Source organism: Eurytemora carolleeae, unplaced genomic scaffold, assembly GCF_000591075.1.
Source record: "Eurytemora carolleeae unplaced genomic scaffold, Eaff_2.0 scaffold49, whole genome shotgun sequence".
In the NCBI taxonomy this organism is placed as follows: domain Eukaryota; kingdom Metazoa; phylum Arthropoda; class Copepoda; order Calanoida; family Temoridae; genus Eurytemora; species Eurytemora carolleeae.
Window position 1 is genome coordinate 138,185 of NW_019396071.1, and position 13,491 is coordinate 151,675.

Here is a 13,491-nt window from a genome sequence, read left to right on the forward strand (position 1 = left end):
TCAGTAGGGTTCGTAGGGTTCAGCTTATAAATGAATACGGTTAAAGTTAGAGATCAGTAGGGTTCAGATTATAATAAATACGGCTAAAGTTAAAGATCAGTAGGGTTCAGATTAGAGATGAATACGGATAAAGTTACAGATCAGTAGGGTTCAGATTAGAGATGAGTATGGTTTAAGTAGGAGATTAGTAGGGTTCAGATTATAGATATACACCGTTTAAGTTAGAGATAAGTAGGGTTCAGATTAGATATATACACGGTTAACATTAAAGATCAGTAGGGTTCAGATTAGAGATGAGTATGGTTTAAGTAGGAGATTAGTTATAGTAGGGTTCAGATTAAAGATATACACGGTTAAAGTTAGAGATGAGTAGGGTTCAGATTAGATATATACACGGTTAACATTAGAGATCAGTAGGGTTCAGATTAGAGATGAGTACGGTCTAAGTTTGAGATTAGTAGGGTTCAGATTATAGACATACACGGTTAACATTAGAGATCAATAGGGTTCAGATTATAGATATACACGGTTAAAGTTAGAGATGAGTAGGGTTCAGATTAGAGATGAGTATGGTTTAAGTAGGAGATTAGTAGGGTTCAGATTATAGATATACACGATTTAAGTTAGAGATGAGTAGGATTCAGATTATAGATATACACGGTTAAAGTTAGAGATGAGTAGGGTTCAGATTAGATATATACACGGTTAACATTAGAGATCAATAGGGTTCAGATTATAGATATACACGGTTAAAGTTAGAGATGAGTAGGGTTCAGATTAGAGATATACTCTGTTAACATTAAGTTAGAGATTAGTTGGGTTCAGATTAGATTCACCAACTGTCATGCTTCGTGGGACACCCTGTATTAGATCATAAAGCTAAAACGCCAAATACTCGAAAAACCTGGTATTTTCTGGAAGATTTAATATTAGCCATAAACAATATTTTATATGGTTTATTCTTTTATAATTTTCTAATTAGCCTGTAAATCTGAATTTAGAGCTATTTTAACGATCTAACCTGAATTTAGAGCTATTTTAACGATCTAATATCATGTGGGACACCCTGTATATTACTCCTGGCATTTAATTACATCCCACCTATCCGACCAAATCTGGTAAAAGCCTATTACAACTGTTGGGTATATGTTTCATTAAGCAACAACTAATGATAATGGTCAAGCATTACCTTAAGCCCCTTTGAATAAAAAGATATGACTAGTTCAACTGTTTTGACATCAGAATTTGTCATATAGAAATACAGGGTTAGGAAAGAAGGAAGAGGGGAGATATGATTCAAGTCTGGAAAATCCTTCATGAACATGATCATGTGGATAAAAACAAATGCCTATGTACCTGGTGAAAATGAAAGACAAACCAGAATGTCCAGTGATCCTTTGAATCTGAAAATACCTGTTGTGCACACCGAAATACGAAGAAACTTTTTTAGTGCAAGAGTTATCAATATATGGAATGATATCCCATATGAAATCAAAAGTGCTGGAAACCTGAACATTTTCAAAGACAAGGTCGGAAACCTGAACATTTTCAAAGACAAGGTCGATAACTGGCTGAATTCCTGAACGGCCAATGAAGTCGGAAAAGAGATGTTTTAAATTATCACACCCGTGATATGTAAACATAATCTCACCAATTAAACCCGCTGATAATGGGTCTTTACAGACAAAATTATCCAAAATAGAAGTTTTCCCCCTACATTAATGGCTTCTAGCAGCTCACTCTCTCTTTGTCTAATCATTCAGTTAAACTGTTTTAGTATTTACGGATGATGAACAAACTTTAGATCTAGATTGTTCTAATCAAGTCATTTATTTAGTCATTTATCCTTCTTGGGCAACCCTCCTGTAAATACAAGAAAAAGTCAAAGAGCACACCACTTGCTTTAATCTCCAAGCCTTTTCTCTTCATACAAAATTAACTTACCAGAGCCTATAACTAAAGAATGCGAGAGTTTGTAGTAATAGCTTATAATTAAGTTTAATAAAAAATGAATTCAATATTAAATCAATTTTAATCGCTGACTCATATGTTTCATGATAAAAATGGACTAAGTGAATACGGAAGCGCTGCAACGATTTCCTGAGAATCATAATTAATTGCATTAGAAGATTGAGACTGCGCGAATTTCTCGGAGTAACAAAATTTAAATTGTCAATTTCGGCGATTTTACTTTTCGTTCTTTAGTTTTGGACTCGCAAGACATTCCAAGATAAGGGGAACAAATAAGTCATAATATTTCAGACTATGTCGTCAAACAAGAACGGTAAAACATTTCCGATTTTTGGTATCTTGAAGAAAAAAATCTTTTTCTGGGCGTTAACGACATAACCCCAGCTTGGTGGGAGCATGCTCGATTTTTTATTGCCACGCTCCATCCTTTAAGATAGCTCCCCCCTTTTAAAAGTTGCCGTTTCTTTTAAACACCCCAAAAACAAACAACGCAAACAAATAATGCCAATTTTTAGTGTTTTTTATTCTAATGAGAAAAAAAATATAGGTAAATACAGTTGTGATGAGCCGTGGTTGTAACGATTAAAAAGAGGTTTTGATATTTGTATCCAGATTCCAGAGTTGGGAACTGTAAATTCTTAATCTTTGTCACTGCCGTTCTCCATTGGACTCTTAGACCTAAACAAATTATATATTTAGGAAAAGCAAATCGTAACAGTTCTTTCGAAATATCACATTTGATTCTAAGGTAACTGTAAATCCCTTAATGGACTAAAACTAATTGGGTTTTAATGTAAGTTTAGTTCACGTTTAGGGTAGAAGTTCCACGATATGAGGTTTGGACCAATATTTATCACATTTTTGTATTGCATGACATATGCACTGTAGGTACATTTAATAAATGTCATTTGGTGGTTCAAACTGAATGGCTTGTTAGGAGGAAAACTGTACTCAACACTTTACCTTGATCTAGATTCTTCTTTCATGGCGGATCTAGACTTGGACTTAGATCTGGAGTTGGACTTAGATCTAGACTTGTTCTTGGATCGGCTCCGCTTAGACCGAGAACGGGAGCGAGACCTTGACTTGGATCCTGACCTGGAGCGAGATCGTCTTGATCGGGATCTGCGGGACCGAGATCTACGGGATCTAGATCTTGATCGGGATCCACCACCTCCTGACTCGTCGATAAGCTTGATTTTGCGACCGTTCATCTCATAACCATCGTACTTGTCCAATGCTCTCTCCATATCGCGCCTGGTTGCAAACTCTATCACCCTGAGGAAAGAATAGGATTAATGTAATCATTAAGACAACCATTCATGGCTTGATTTGTTATACTACAAATGTTATACTATATGCTGCATGTTATAAAACCTTATATATATTTCTACAACACTGAAAAGATAATATAAAATGAACTTACCCCTCGTTTCTCCGATCCTTATGAGCATCAGCATAGCACACCTCCCCTGCCCTTCTCATCAGATCCTTCAGATCCTAAACCGGAAACAAAATGTTAAACACAAAATACACAAGTCAGTTTTAGAACCTCGCTCTAGTGGCTGAACATTCAGGTAAGGAAGTTATGTAGTAGAAATAATTAGGAAAAAATTAAATTAGGAGTGAAGTATTTCAAAGGTCTCTGGTAATAAATAACTGCCATGCAAGAAATTAACAGTTAAAAGAATTGGACAAAATTAGGGAAAAGAGAAATATTGGTGAAGGATAAGGAAAAAGAAAAAAATAAGGATTGTCTTGGATTAGGAAAAAGAGTAAGATTGGTGTAGGATAAGGAAAAAAGAAAAATTTAAGGATTATCTTGGATTAGAAAAAGAGTAAGATAGGTGTAGGATAAGAAAAAATTTAAGGATTGTCTAGGATCAGGAAAGAGAAATATTGGTGAAGGATAAGGAAACAGAAAAATTTAAGGATTGTCTAGGATTAGGAATAAGAGTAAGATTGGTGTAGAAAAAGAGAAATATGCTCGTATTGATGAAGGATAGACTAATATTCTAGGATTAGTGAAAGATATAGAAATATAAAGGATTGATAAAGGATAGAGAAATATGCAAGGATTGATATAGGATAGAGAAATATGCTAGGATTGGCGAAGGATAGAGAAATATGCTAGGATTGGCGAAGGATCGAGAAATATGCATGGATTTAGGATAGAGAAATATGCTAGGATTGGTGAAGGATAGAGAAATATGCATGGATTGGTGAAGGATAGAGAAATATGCTAGGATTGATGAAGGATAGAGAAATATGCTAGGATTGATTAAGGATAGAGAAATATGCTAGGATTGATGAAGGATAGAGAAATCAAATATGCTAGGATTGGTGAAGGATAGAGAAATATGCATGGATTGGTGAAGGATAGAGAAATATGCTAGGATTGATGAAGGATAGAGAAATATGCAAGGATTGATGAAGAATAGAAAAATATGCTAGGATTGATGAAGGATAGAGAAATATGCTAGGATTGATGAAGGAGAGAAAAATATGCTAGGATTGATGAAGGATAGAGAAATGTGCTAGGATTGGTGAAGGATAGAGAAATAGGCATGGATTGATTAAGGATAGAGAAATGTGCTAGGATTGGTGAAGGATAGAGAAATATGCTAGGATTGGTGAAGGATAAAGAAATATGCTAGGATTGATGAAGGATAGAGAAATATGCTAGAATTGATGTAGGATAGAGAAATATGCTAGGATTGATGAAGGATAGAAAAATAGGCTAGGATAAGTTTAGGATAGAGAAATGTGCTAGGATTTGTGCAGGATATAGAATAATAGTTTGCTAAGATCATGAAAAATGAAGAATTAATAAAATTTAATGGCAGAGCCCGTTATTGGCGAAGGAAAAGGAAGAAGACAAGTTTTTGAGAAGGATTAGGAAAGAGGCAGATTTGGTTTAGTAAAGGTCGTTAGGACTATGCAGGAAATGCTTGGAAATATATTCAAGTATAGGACCGAGTTCAGAAACATTTTGAAGTAGGTCAGAAAGAAAGAGTTTCAGAACATGGGAGAAAAAAAACTTGAGTTCAAGTGCAACCCGTTACAACATCAACATTAAGCCTTTAGTTTAATAAGAAAGCATGTTCACACTTAACAATTTTCAATTGGTTTTGATTTTTCTTCTTCTTTTGGATAAAAACGGGATGAAAGAATTGTTGTGAACAAATGCATTTGTTAAAAACCATCATGTTGACAAAATGTTAATATTGTAAAATAATTTCAAATCTTGCGTCAATATAATGATTTAGATTAAAAGACGGACTTTTCCGGATACATCTTAATTTAACATTTTGTCAATACAAAGAGAGTTACATACTCCTTTGAGCAGAGGCTAGAGGTCGTCTTTATCCTTCCTCCGGTCCCTGGACCACCTCCTGGGGGCAATCCAGCTTTAGGGGGATACAAACATCCAGGGGTTACACCAGATACGTTGTTGCTCAGGTCGTCAAGGGGCGACATCAGAACACGGCAAGAGGCATCTAGGGCCTCAGAGGGCATCTCAGGGGTGTCGAAAGCATCCAATGGGCACCCGAAAGGTTTCATCCGGAGTGGACTTAGTAATAATAAAATCAACTCAAGTAAACAAAGAATATAATAATTGAGAAAAATGTCTCGACTACGGGCATACATTTTAGTGGCGGTTCCGTGATATAGAAAGATAAGTCGTGTTTAACATGACTAAAATTATGTCATTCTTTACACCTAGTTTAAGAGGGTATTGGTTAAAAATGAAATAGGGTTTGTGTGGGGTTTCTATCGATTGGAACCATTCTTATTTCTAATTATGGACCTAATTTGAGAAGTTGTAATAAACCACAGACTCAGTTAAAATCTCAGTTTTTCATCATTACCTAACTCATTTTACATCATTGAGCATAAGAAGTTAATGCTCTGTCTATCTTGATAAAAAAGACAACTTCCTTCCTTCCATTGCAAAAATTTCGCCGATTTCGATGAATTTATTTAGATAAAGATTTTTTTTTTTTTTTTGGGGGGGGGCAACGTGCGCGCGCAACGAAAAACTTTTATTTGACAAAATAGTCTTCTGTTTTAAATCGACAAATTTGTTAATATGGAGGGAAGAAGTTTTTTCAACAGTTTATTACAAATTCTCGTATAGAAAAAACGGATAAAAAAATGTGCACCGGATTCATACTACTACCCTTTCATTTTTCACGAACACTCCCATTATAAATACATTTCCTAAGCTTGGGGGGGAAATGTTAGAATTCAGAGAATTGTGAATTGAAATCATACAGATGCATGCATGCTTATAGCCTTAACCATAATGGAGATTTGAAAAAAAAATATATTTTTTCTCAACAACCGTTTAGAAGGACATTTTTATAGAAAATTTGACGCAAAAAAATTCTCCCGCTATTTAAATATGGTTTGTTCTTATTGGCGCTGTTACCTGCCAGGATACCCGGGTACTCAAGTTCTCGACAACAACTCTGTACTTGGTACGCTGAGGGGGACCATACTTATCCATCCAGGGTGCTCGGCTACAAAAACAACATTTTAATATGTACATCAGTGTACATCTTCATACGCGCTTTATGAACTTGAGAGTATCTCTACACAAGATATTGATATATTTTCTAAATTCAGATTTTAGTTGAGAAAAATTTCGGACTGAAAGAGAGAAAAAAAAACCTATGGTTTCCCTTTTTATCATATATAATATTTTCCCTTTATATCCTGTATCTTTTATTTTAATACAAGTAAATATTTTTAAGAAAAAAAGTAGAAAAGATTTTTTATATAAAACTTGCGCAGAAAAACAGTTGGTCATCCCCCTTCCATAGAAAGTTAATTTCCAAGCATTTTTCTCTCAAGATAGTATTTGATGTTTACAGGAATACAAATATTTGAATATTTGATATTTACAAGAATAATAATATTGGTACCTGCCCCTCTTCCTGTCCTTGCTTCTTTCCCTCCTGGTTCCTCGGGCCAACTCAACGGTAATTCTAAAAATGTTTTTTTTTTTTGAAAGCCAGGCATCTATACCGATCAAGTTTAAGGATGGGCTAATGTTAAATCCTGAATCAGTGACTTTTATGTAATACTTTTTGTTGCATTTTTTTTGACCATTTGAGGTAGTTTTTATACACCCAAATGTTGCTAAGTGACGTTTTTGGGTTTAATGGATAAGTAATCTCTGATTAATTAATCCTAGATGAACCCCTGCATTAGGTTCATTTCAAAATAAAACGTAGTTGGTCGTGAGCGTTTAAAACAAATATTATTAATATAATATACTATTAATTTTCTGGTAAACTGATAAAAATAAAATTATTGATTTCGCGTAAGTAGATGATTGAATTCACTTGAACACTGATCAGAATCTTTAATCAAATTAAACAAGAACAGAAGTGCAAAAGCTTGTAGCCAGGGGTGTATATTTTCCTTTACAAAACATTTTTTTATTGTAAAAGTTAAGTACGTGTTTTAGTTCGGGTTTTATTCATCGAATTAGGAAAAAATAAATGAAATTTAAGAAAATTTTTTAAAAATGTGGGGTTAAAGTATGAAAATGGATTAAAAACTTGCCTTTACTCGTCGATTTAAAAAAAATTTCCCTAGTTATTAAATTCTTAAAATATCAACCCCTGCTTGTAGAAGAGCTGACACATTGTAAAAAACGTAAAGATTAAAAAAAAATCACTCCACAACAATTTATCATAATAAGAAGGGCAGACGTTATTCTATTTTTAGATCTTCCACTGATCAAAGATAACTTCAGCGATCCGTAGAAACGTTTGTATTTTGTGTGAAAGCTGTTTATGTTAAACATATTTTTAATAACTTTCCGGGAGTCACCGGCGTAAAAAGGTTCATTCAAATTTTTAATTTTCACGTTCGGCATAAAATTGATATTCGGGATTAAAAAAAAACATGAAGGGTGACACATAAAGAAGTTAAAGTAATAAAATGAAAGGTACATAGGTTCCTTGGGTGATGTAAACCCTTAGTATTGAACTGCAAAAACATTTTTTGTTCTAACTTGATAAACTTTGGTGGAAGTAGTTTCAGGAAATAATCTGGATTTTGTTTAGGATGGGGGGGGGGGGGGGCAATTCGACACTTAGAGACATCAAATTTGGTACGGGCAGCGTTTGGTTCTAAAAATTGAGATAAAAGGCTGCTATTTCGCATTCAGCCTCCCATTGTGGCTATATACCCGGATCACAAAGAAAATTTGTGATCGGAGGTCATTGACCCTCACCAAATACGACTTCCACCTGATGCAATGGGCCACATCACCCATTTAACCTATGCACCCTAATTGTTTTTAACCCCATTAGTATGTCACCATAATTTACATGTGCAGTGTAAATCGGACATAAAAGTATAAAAATATAGAAAAAATATTTTCACTTGAAATTATGCTTACGCTTAAAACGGATACGAAAATAATACGTCACTTTAAAAGTGAGATTTATCTGAGGCCGAACGGATAAAATATGAGACGCGGTTCAAACAAGTTTGGTTCCACTTTGTATTCCAAATTGTATTCAGTGTTTAGAGATTTGAGCCGGAGCTCAATAGGAACCGGTTTTTGGCGGATCAGCGACCTCAATTCGGCCTCTGAACAGAGAACGTAATTTGCTGTGAACTATTAGAAAAAACGAAGATCTCTCCCACATCAATGATCAAATTCACGTTTTTAGAGCTAATGTTGTGAATCAGACATGCCCGTCTTTTTGTTACTTTTTTTTAAATATAGGGTATATTAAAATTAAAATTATTTTATCCACAGAGTTTTTATCTTTACCTTTCTCCAAGGAATTCTCTGCCATGCATATCATAAACAGCGTCATCAGCATCCCTAAACAATTCTTTTTAAATATTCAAAATAAACTAGTTATATTGAAAGTTGGTCCGAAGTGACCCAAACAGAAAAAAAACTTTAAATAATTAAGTTGAGAAATGTAATCCGGACCGGACGATTTTAATAGTTAACGAGTTTTGATTTTCACCCATACATGGAGCCATTAAAATGGCAGATTTTGATAAATTTGGCACAAAAAAAATACGATTTCTCCCTCGAAATAATCAAATATTGGAAATAATTTGTGTAAAAAAAATCTCTAAAATGTAATTATGATCTTTGGACAGGGATCCATTTTCTCGGCCCAATTCTTTAGAACCAGAATCCAAATCAAAATTAAGAATCAGTTAATTGGTTAAAAGATCATTGTAGAAGAAAGAAGTAAAACTATATTGATGTTGAGATCAAGACCTTGTAAATATTTATAAGAAGAACGAATGATTGGTCGAGAAGCCTTGTAAAATAGAATGGTTCATAGAAAAATAATAAAAGCTGTGAATGAATTCGAGACTTGAGTAAAATCCTAAAACTGACCTGTGTTCGTCGAATTCTACGAACCCGTATCCTGTCTTGACAAGAACATCACGAACCCGACCGAAATGTTTAAATTCTTTCTCCAGGTCACGTTCCCGACAATCCTTAGGCAGGTTTCCTAAATTAAATTCAGAGATTAACTATCACAGAAGTAATATACGTCAATAATTGTTTTGGAATGAAAAATCTATTTAATAAATGTTCAATATTTATGACATTTCAGTAATATATATAGCGACTTTTGAGTAAACTTAAATTAACCTTACTTCACTTAATGATTTACGATTCACAATGGTTCTCTACATCCACGTTCTCCCTTTTTAAAATGTCAATCTTTGTAAATAAAAAACCCACAATAAATACTTCATCGTATTAAAGGGTGCGGTACAGAACCGAGCAAGTACTTCTTCATGTGGAAAATTATTTGTAAAAAGTACTATTAAGGCTAATTTTATTTCACAACATACCAAGCATTGTTTCTCGTTAAAAAAAATCAATTTTAACAATATGGAAGGGCATTACAGACATCAATACTTTATGCTTTAGTTTTACCTATATACACTCTACAACTACGATTTGACATTTTAAATCTGAAATAACCTGGATGAATATTCAACACCAAGGATGTAATATACATTATGTATACGCAACCTAGGCGCAGTTGACGCAACAGACTAGCTAATTAAAATTTCTATCGGCCAAAACCGTTACAACCCTCTTTTCAAATTGTGACAAACAAAAAAACGTCATTTTTGATTTGAAATTGGTTGAGTTTGGAGGATTTGAGAAAAGTGTGAAGACGTACAAACCACTAACATCATAAATGTCAGCAGTTGACGTTAACCAAGCGAGCAATGAATCACATTTTACAAGATCATGATGATGGAAAAATTTTAATATAGGTTCTACATATAGTTCTGTACTGTCTCTTGACGCTTGAGACCATAGGCCCATATTGTTGCAAGTCCAAGTCCTATGGCCCCCCCACGAGCACATTTCTTGAGGCCCGCCGTGGATTTAAAAACCGCGCCGGTCACTGTCCCAGAGATTAGAGATTTTAACTCGTCATCCTCCTCGTACGCTAAAAATAAAATAGATAGATAGATATTTACCATTTAAGTACATATTTTTACATGGATATAAAACACTTGAATGACGGGATTTGCCAAGCCAACATAGGCCGTCTTTAATAGCAAACCCGGATGTTATTGTATGACATCATTTTTAAATCATACAATTGGTTTTCGTCCAATAGGTAGGGGGAAAGTATAAGGAAGAGAGAGAGAGAGAGGGGGGGGGTTATGTAGCTCAATCAAGATCAATATCTAGCTCAGAACTTAGGATGGCACATGCAATTAATTTCTAACGAGTTTAAAGAACAAGAGTTTTTTATTTCTAGTGACAATGAATTCTATATTTGTGGTAGGAAAACTTTAGGAAATAGTTCTAGTACTTTTCCTATTGGTCTTTCTTATCTTAGCATTTTGTTTGGTTTGGATGAGACAAAGCACAAAACTTATCATTAAACGATTCAGGAAGTTGTTCATTGAAGTATTTGTACATAAAAATGGAACCTTTCAATTGAAGAATTTCAGTTTGCCAAAAAAACGGAATTTTATGCGCTTTGAAGCTTGAATTTGAAATTGCTCTTTTAGGTTTTTTTTTAATATTATCAATTTTCTTGATTTGTTAATTCTTTGAAGCACCCCAACATGTTATTCCGAATTCAATGTGACTTTTAAAAAGTAATTGTAAATAGTTTTCTTATTTTTAAAGGTGGCATATTTTAAACGCTATATAGAGCAAATTATGACCCCCCCCCTTACACACAAACAATTCAGCGAAAAAACCGTATAAAAAGTTCCTTTTAAACGGAAACAAATGATGTGTGGAATATTTTATTTCAAGAAATATCTAGTGCATCGTTTATACCCATTACGGATGTAAAAATATTATTATAATTATAGATTGGGAAATATATTTAATACCTGTAAGTGAAATAAGACAATGAGTAAGTGAGTATAAAACCGCAACAGTGCCAAGGGCGTTCCCAGCAATAGCCCCGCCTTTCAGAGTGTAATTCATGATCTGAGTTCTACGTAGTTTTCCTGAAAATATTGCATATTCATAATTCATTTCACAATAAATTGGATACTTCACATGTGTTTGAATCTTAATATGTAAAATATAAAATAGGTTCATAGAATTATTTACAACTTGATTTCTTTCAGGTCTGAGCATTATATGACTGGATGTTTAAATGAAAAATTTGTAAATATCTGCATTTTTCATTTATTTATCACTGTGTTTCATATTTAAAGAAAGTGACCGGCTAGACGTGGTCGTTAAACTGAGGTTGCAGTATTGTAGAGAAATTTCTAAAATTTATTTGATAACTATTAATATTTTTTTTAGCAAGAGCGCCAATTCAAATCTTTAAAATCCACTTGGATTGTCCATTCTGAGGGCTCGATTTTGAGAATTGGTTCTTATAAGATAACCTATTTTCGATGATAAAACTTAATTTATTTTTTCAACCTAATCCTGAACAAGTTATTAGTTTACTATAGAAATTTTATTACATTTTTTGTCATCGTTTAAATAGTTTATGAATCCTCAAAACGTTTCCCAGTAATACTGCATTCTAAGCTCAACTACCATGTCTAACCGGTCACTAGACCTCAAGATAAATGCTTAATATACCAATCAAGATCTAAGAATGAATCCTGTGCAAAGTATACCTGAAAGCTGTGAGAGAGCTGTTTGTCTGACTCCGTCATAAATTCCATAAACTCCTCCTACTCCTGATCCAACACAGACTGCTGTTCCAATGGCAGAGAAGGATTTCTCCATCTACGTTCAGTATGAGACTTACGTCAAACTTGGTAATGCGATTTCTGTAAGGAGCAATGTTAAAATTAACTGTTAATAACAATTCCTTAATTATAGACTTAAATTTTTAATTGTTTCTTTCCACAAGTGGGTTTGTCTTAAAAATATCATGATCATTTATAATTTAATTAATGTACTGAACTTTCCTTTCCACGTTTAGTTTCTTGATCGAACAAATACTCTGGACTGGATTGGAGGTAGGATGTGTCGATGTTTAAATACGGGGACAGTCCCTTAACGAAAAGTAATAAACAAGAGTAGGCAGAGAATCCATTCATTTAAACAGAATTAACGACATTTAAGTGAACAGCATATTCCACTTCTAGGTCTGTCCTATAGAGACCGATTTTTGGACCTCCCCCCTCCTATAAATTTGAACATGACCGCTTGTTTTCCAGCAAAACTATTATTAATTATTTCTTAGTAAAATAGGGTTAGGATAAGAAAATTTCTGGTCCGAGCGCTGCGGCATGGACATGGCTAGGGGGCCGGGCGCTGCGGCCAATGATCAATCATAATCATGTATTGCATATGAGATCCAACTACAAAATTGATGGGAGGAGGGGCCCAAAAACCGTTCTCTAGGAAATTAAAAAAATGGGTTCTTTAGTTTTTCAATTTACCTTACCTTTACTAATTCAGTAAAAACAAGTAAGTATAATGACAAATTGGTTTAAAATACTTGAATTCCCTGTAGAAAATTTATTTATAAAATTGGTCCAACGATCTTTTTCGAGTGGTAGGGTTGGAGGTAGGACTCGGGTAACGTTTACCGCCGTTGATTGACACCTGTAAATTTGTTTGTCCTCCCAAACCACCAAAAAGGCCTGAATTATTATTGTTTTCCATCATATTATCTGAAAATCAGAACAACTTAGGTTTCTACTATACAATAACATTGAAGACCGATTGCATCACTTTCGGGGATCCAAGTGACATTTCATCACACGAAACTTAAAATGATTCAGTTAAAAACATGCCAATCGGCCCGCCATTTAATACAGACTCGTTAATTTTTGCAATAATTTTTGTTCATAACTTCAGCCCCATCTAGCGGAATATTTTAGCATTAAACTCTTGTACGCAAAATAAAAAAAAGGAATATTCAGGTGCAATTCGAATATTTCACAAAAGTCTCTCAAAATATTTAAAGATTAAATAAGTTCTAATATCTGAATGAAAATAAAACGATATTTCTTAAAGGCTATGAATGTCCTAATTTTAAAAAGTCTTAC

The 13,491-nt window shown here is 34.0% G+C and overlaps 2 protein-coding genes across 2 annotated transcripts; both read right to left on the reverse strand.

The window, feature by feature from the left end:
- Positions 1-2,473: 2,473 nt before the first annotated feature.
- LOC111712456 (serine-arginine protein 55-like) lies at positions 2,474-10,014 on the reverse strand. Its single transcript, XM_023487070.1, has 8 exons — positions 9,917-10,014; positions 9,365-9,482; positions 8,774-8,827; positions 6,903-6,965; positions 6,407-6,497; positions 3,398-3,471; positions 2,935-3,249; positions 2,474-2,649 (listed from the first exon to the last, which is right to left on the reverse strand). The coding sequence occupies exons 1-8, from the start codon at positions 9,999-10,001 to the stop codon at positions 2,610-2,612; spliced, it is 840 nt and encodes a 279-aa protein (XP_023342838.1). The 5' UTR covers positions 10,002-10,014; the 3' UTR covers positions 2,474-2,609.
- LOC111712465 (mitochondrial import inner membrane translocase subunit Tim23-like) lies at positions 9,954-13,115 on the reverse strand. Its single transcript, XM_023487081.1, has 5 exons — positions 13,046-13,115; positions 12,403-12,489; positions 12,106-12,217; positions 11,353-11,472; positions 9,954-10,445 (listed from the first exon to the last, which is right to left on the reverse strand). The coding sequence occupies exons 1-5, from the start codon at positions 13,106-13,108 to the stop codon at positions 10,270-10,272; spliced, it is 558 nt and encodes a 185-aa protein (XP_023342849.1). The 5' UTR covers positions 13,109-13,115; the 3' UTR covers positions 9,954-10,269.
- Between the last annotated feature and the right edge of the window lie 376 nt (positions 13,116-13,491).

What these genes read in the sequence shown, in the direction of transcription:
- LOC111712465 (XM_023487081.1), bottom strand. Translation starts at nt 13,108, where the DNA reads ATGATGGAAAACAATAATAATTCAGGCCTTTTTGGTGGTTTGGGAGGA. An exon ending in AAGAAACTAAACGTGGAAAG is followed by an intron (nt 12,218 to 12,402) that starts GAAAGTTCAGTA and finishes TACTGAACGTAG; the next exon opens with ATGGAGAAATCCTTCTCTGC. An exon ending in TTGTCTTATTTCACTTACAG is followed by an intron (nt 10,446 to 11,352) that starts GTATTAAATATA and finishes TTTTATTTTTAG; the next exon opens with CGTACGAGGAGGATGACGAG.
- LOC111712456 (XM_023487070.1), bottom strand. Translation starts at nt 10,001, where the DNA reads ATGTATATTACATCCTTGGTGTTGAATATTCATCCAGGTTATTTCAGA. An exon ending in AGAGAATTCCTTGGAGAAAG is followed by an intron (nt 6,966 to 8,773) that starts GTAAAGATAAAA and finishes AAACATTTTTAG; the next exon opens with AATTACCGTTGAGTTGGCCC. An exon ending in GTACCCGGGTATCCTGGCAG is followed by an intron (nt 3,472 to 6,406) that starts GTAACAGCGCCA and finishes TTTCCGGTTTAG; the next exon opens with GATCTGAAGGATCTGATGAG.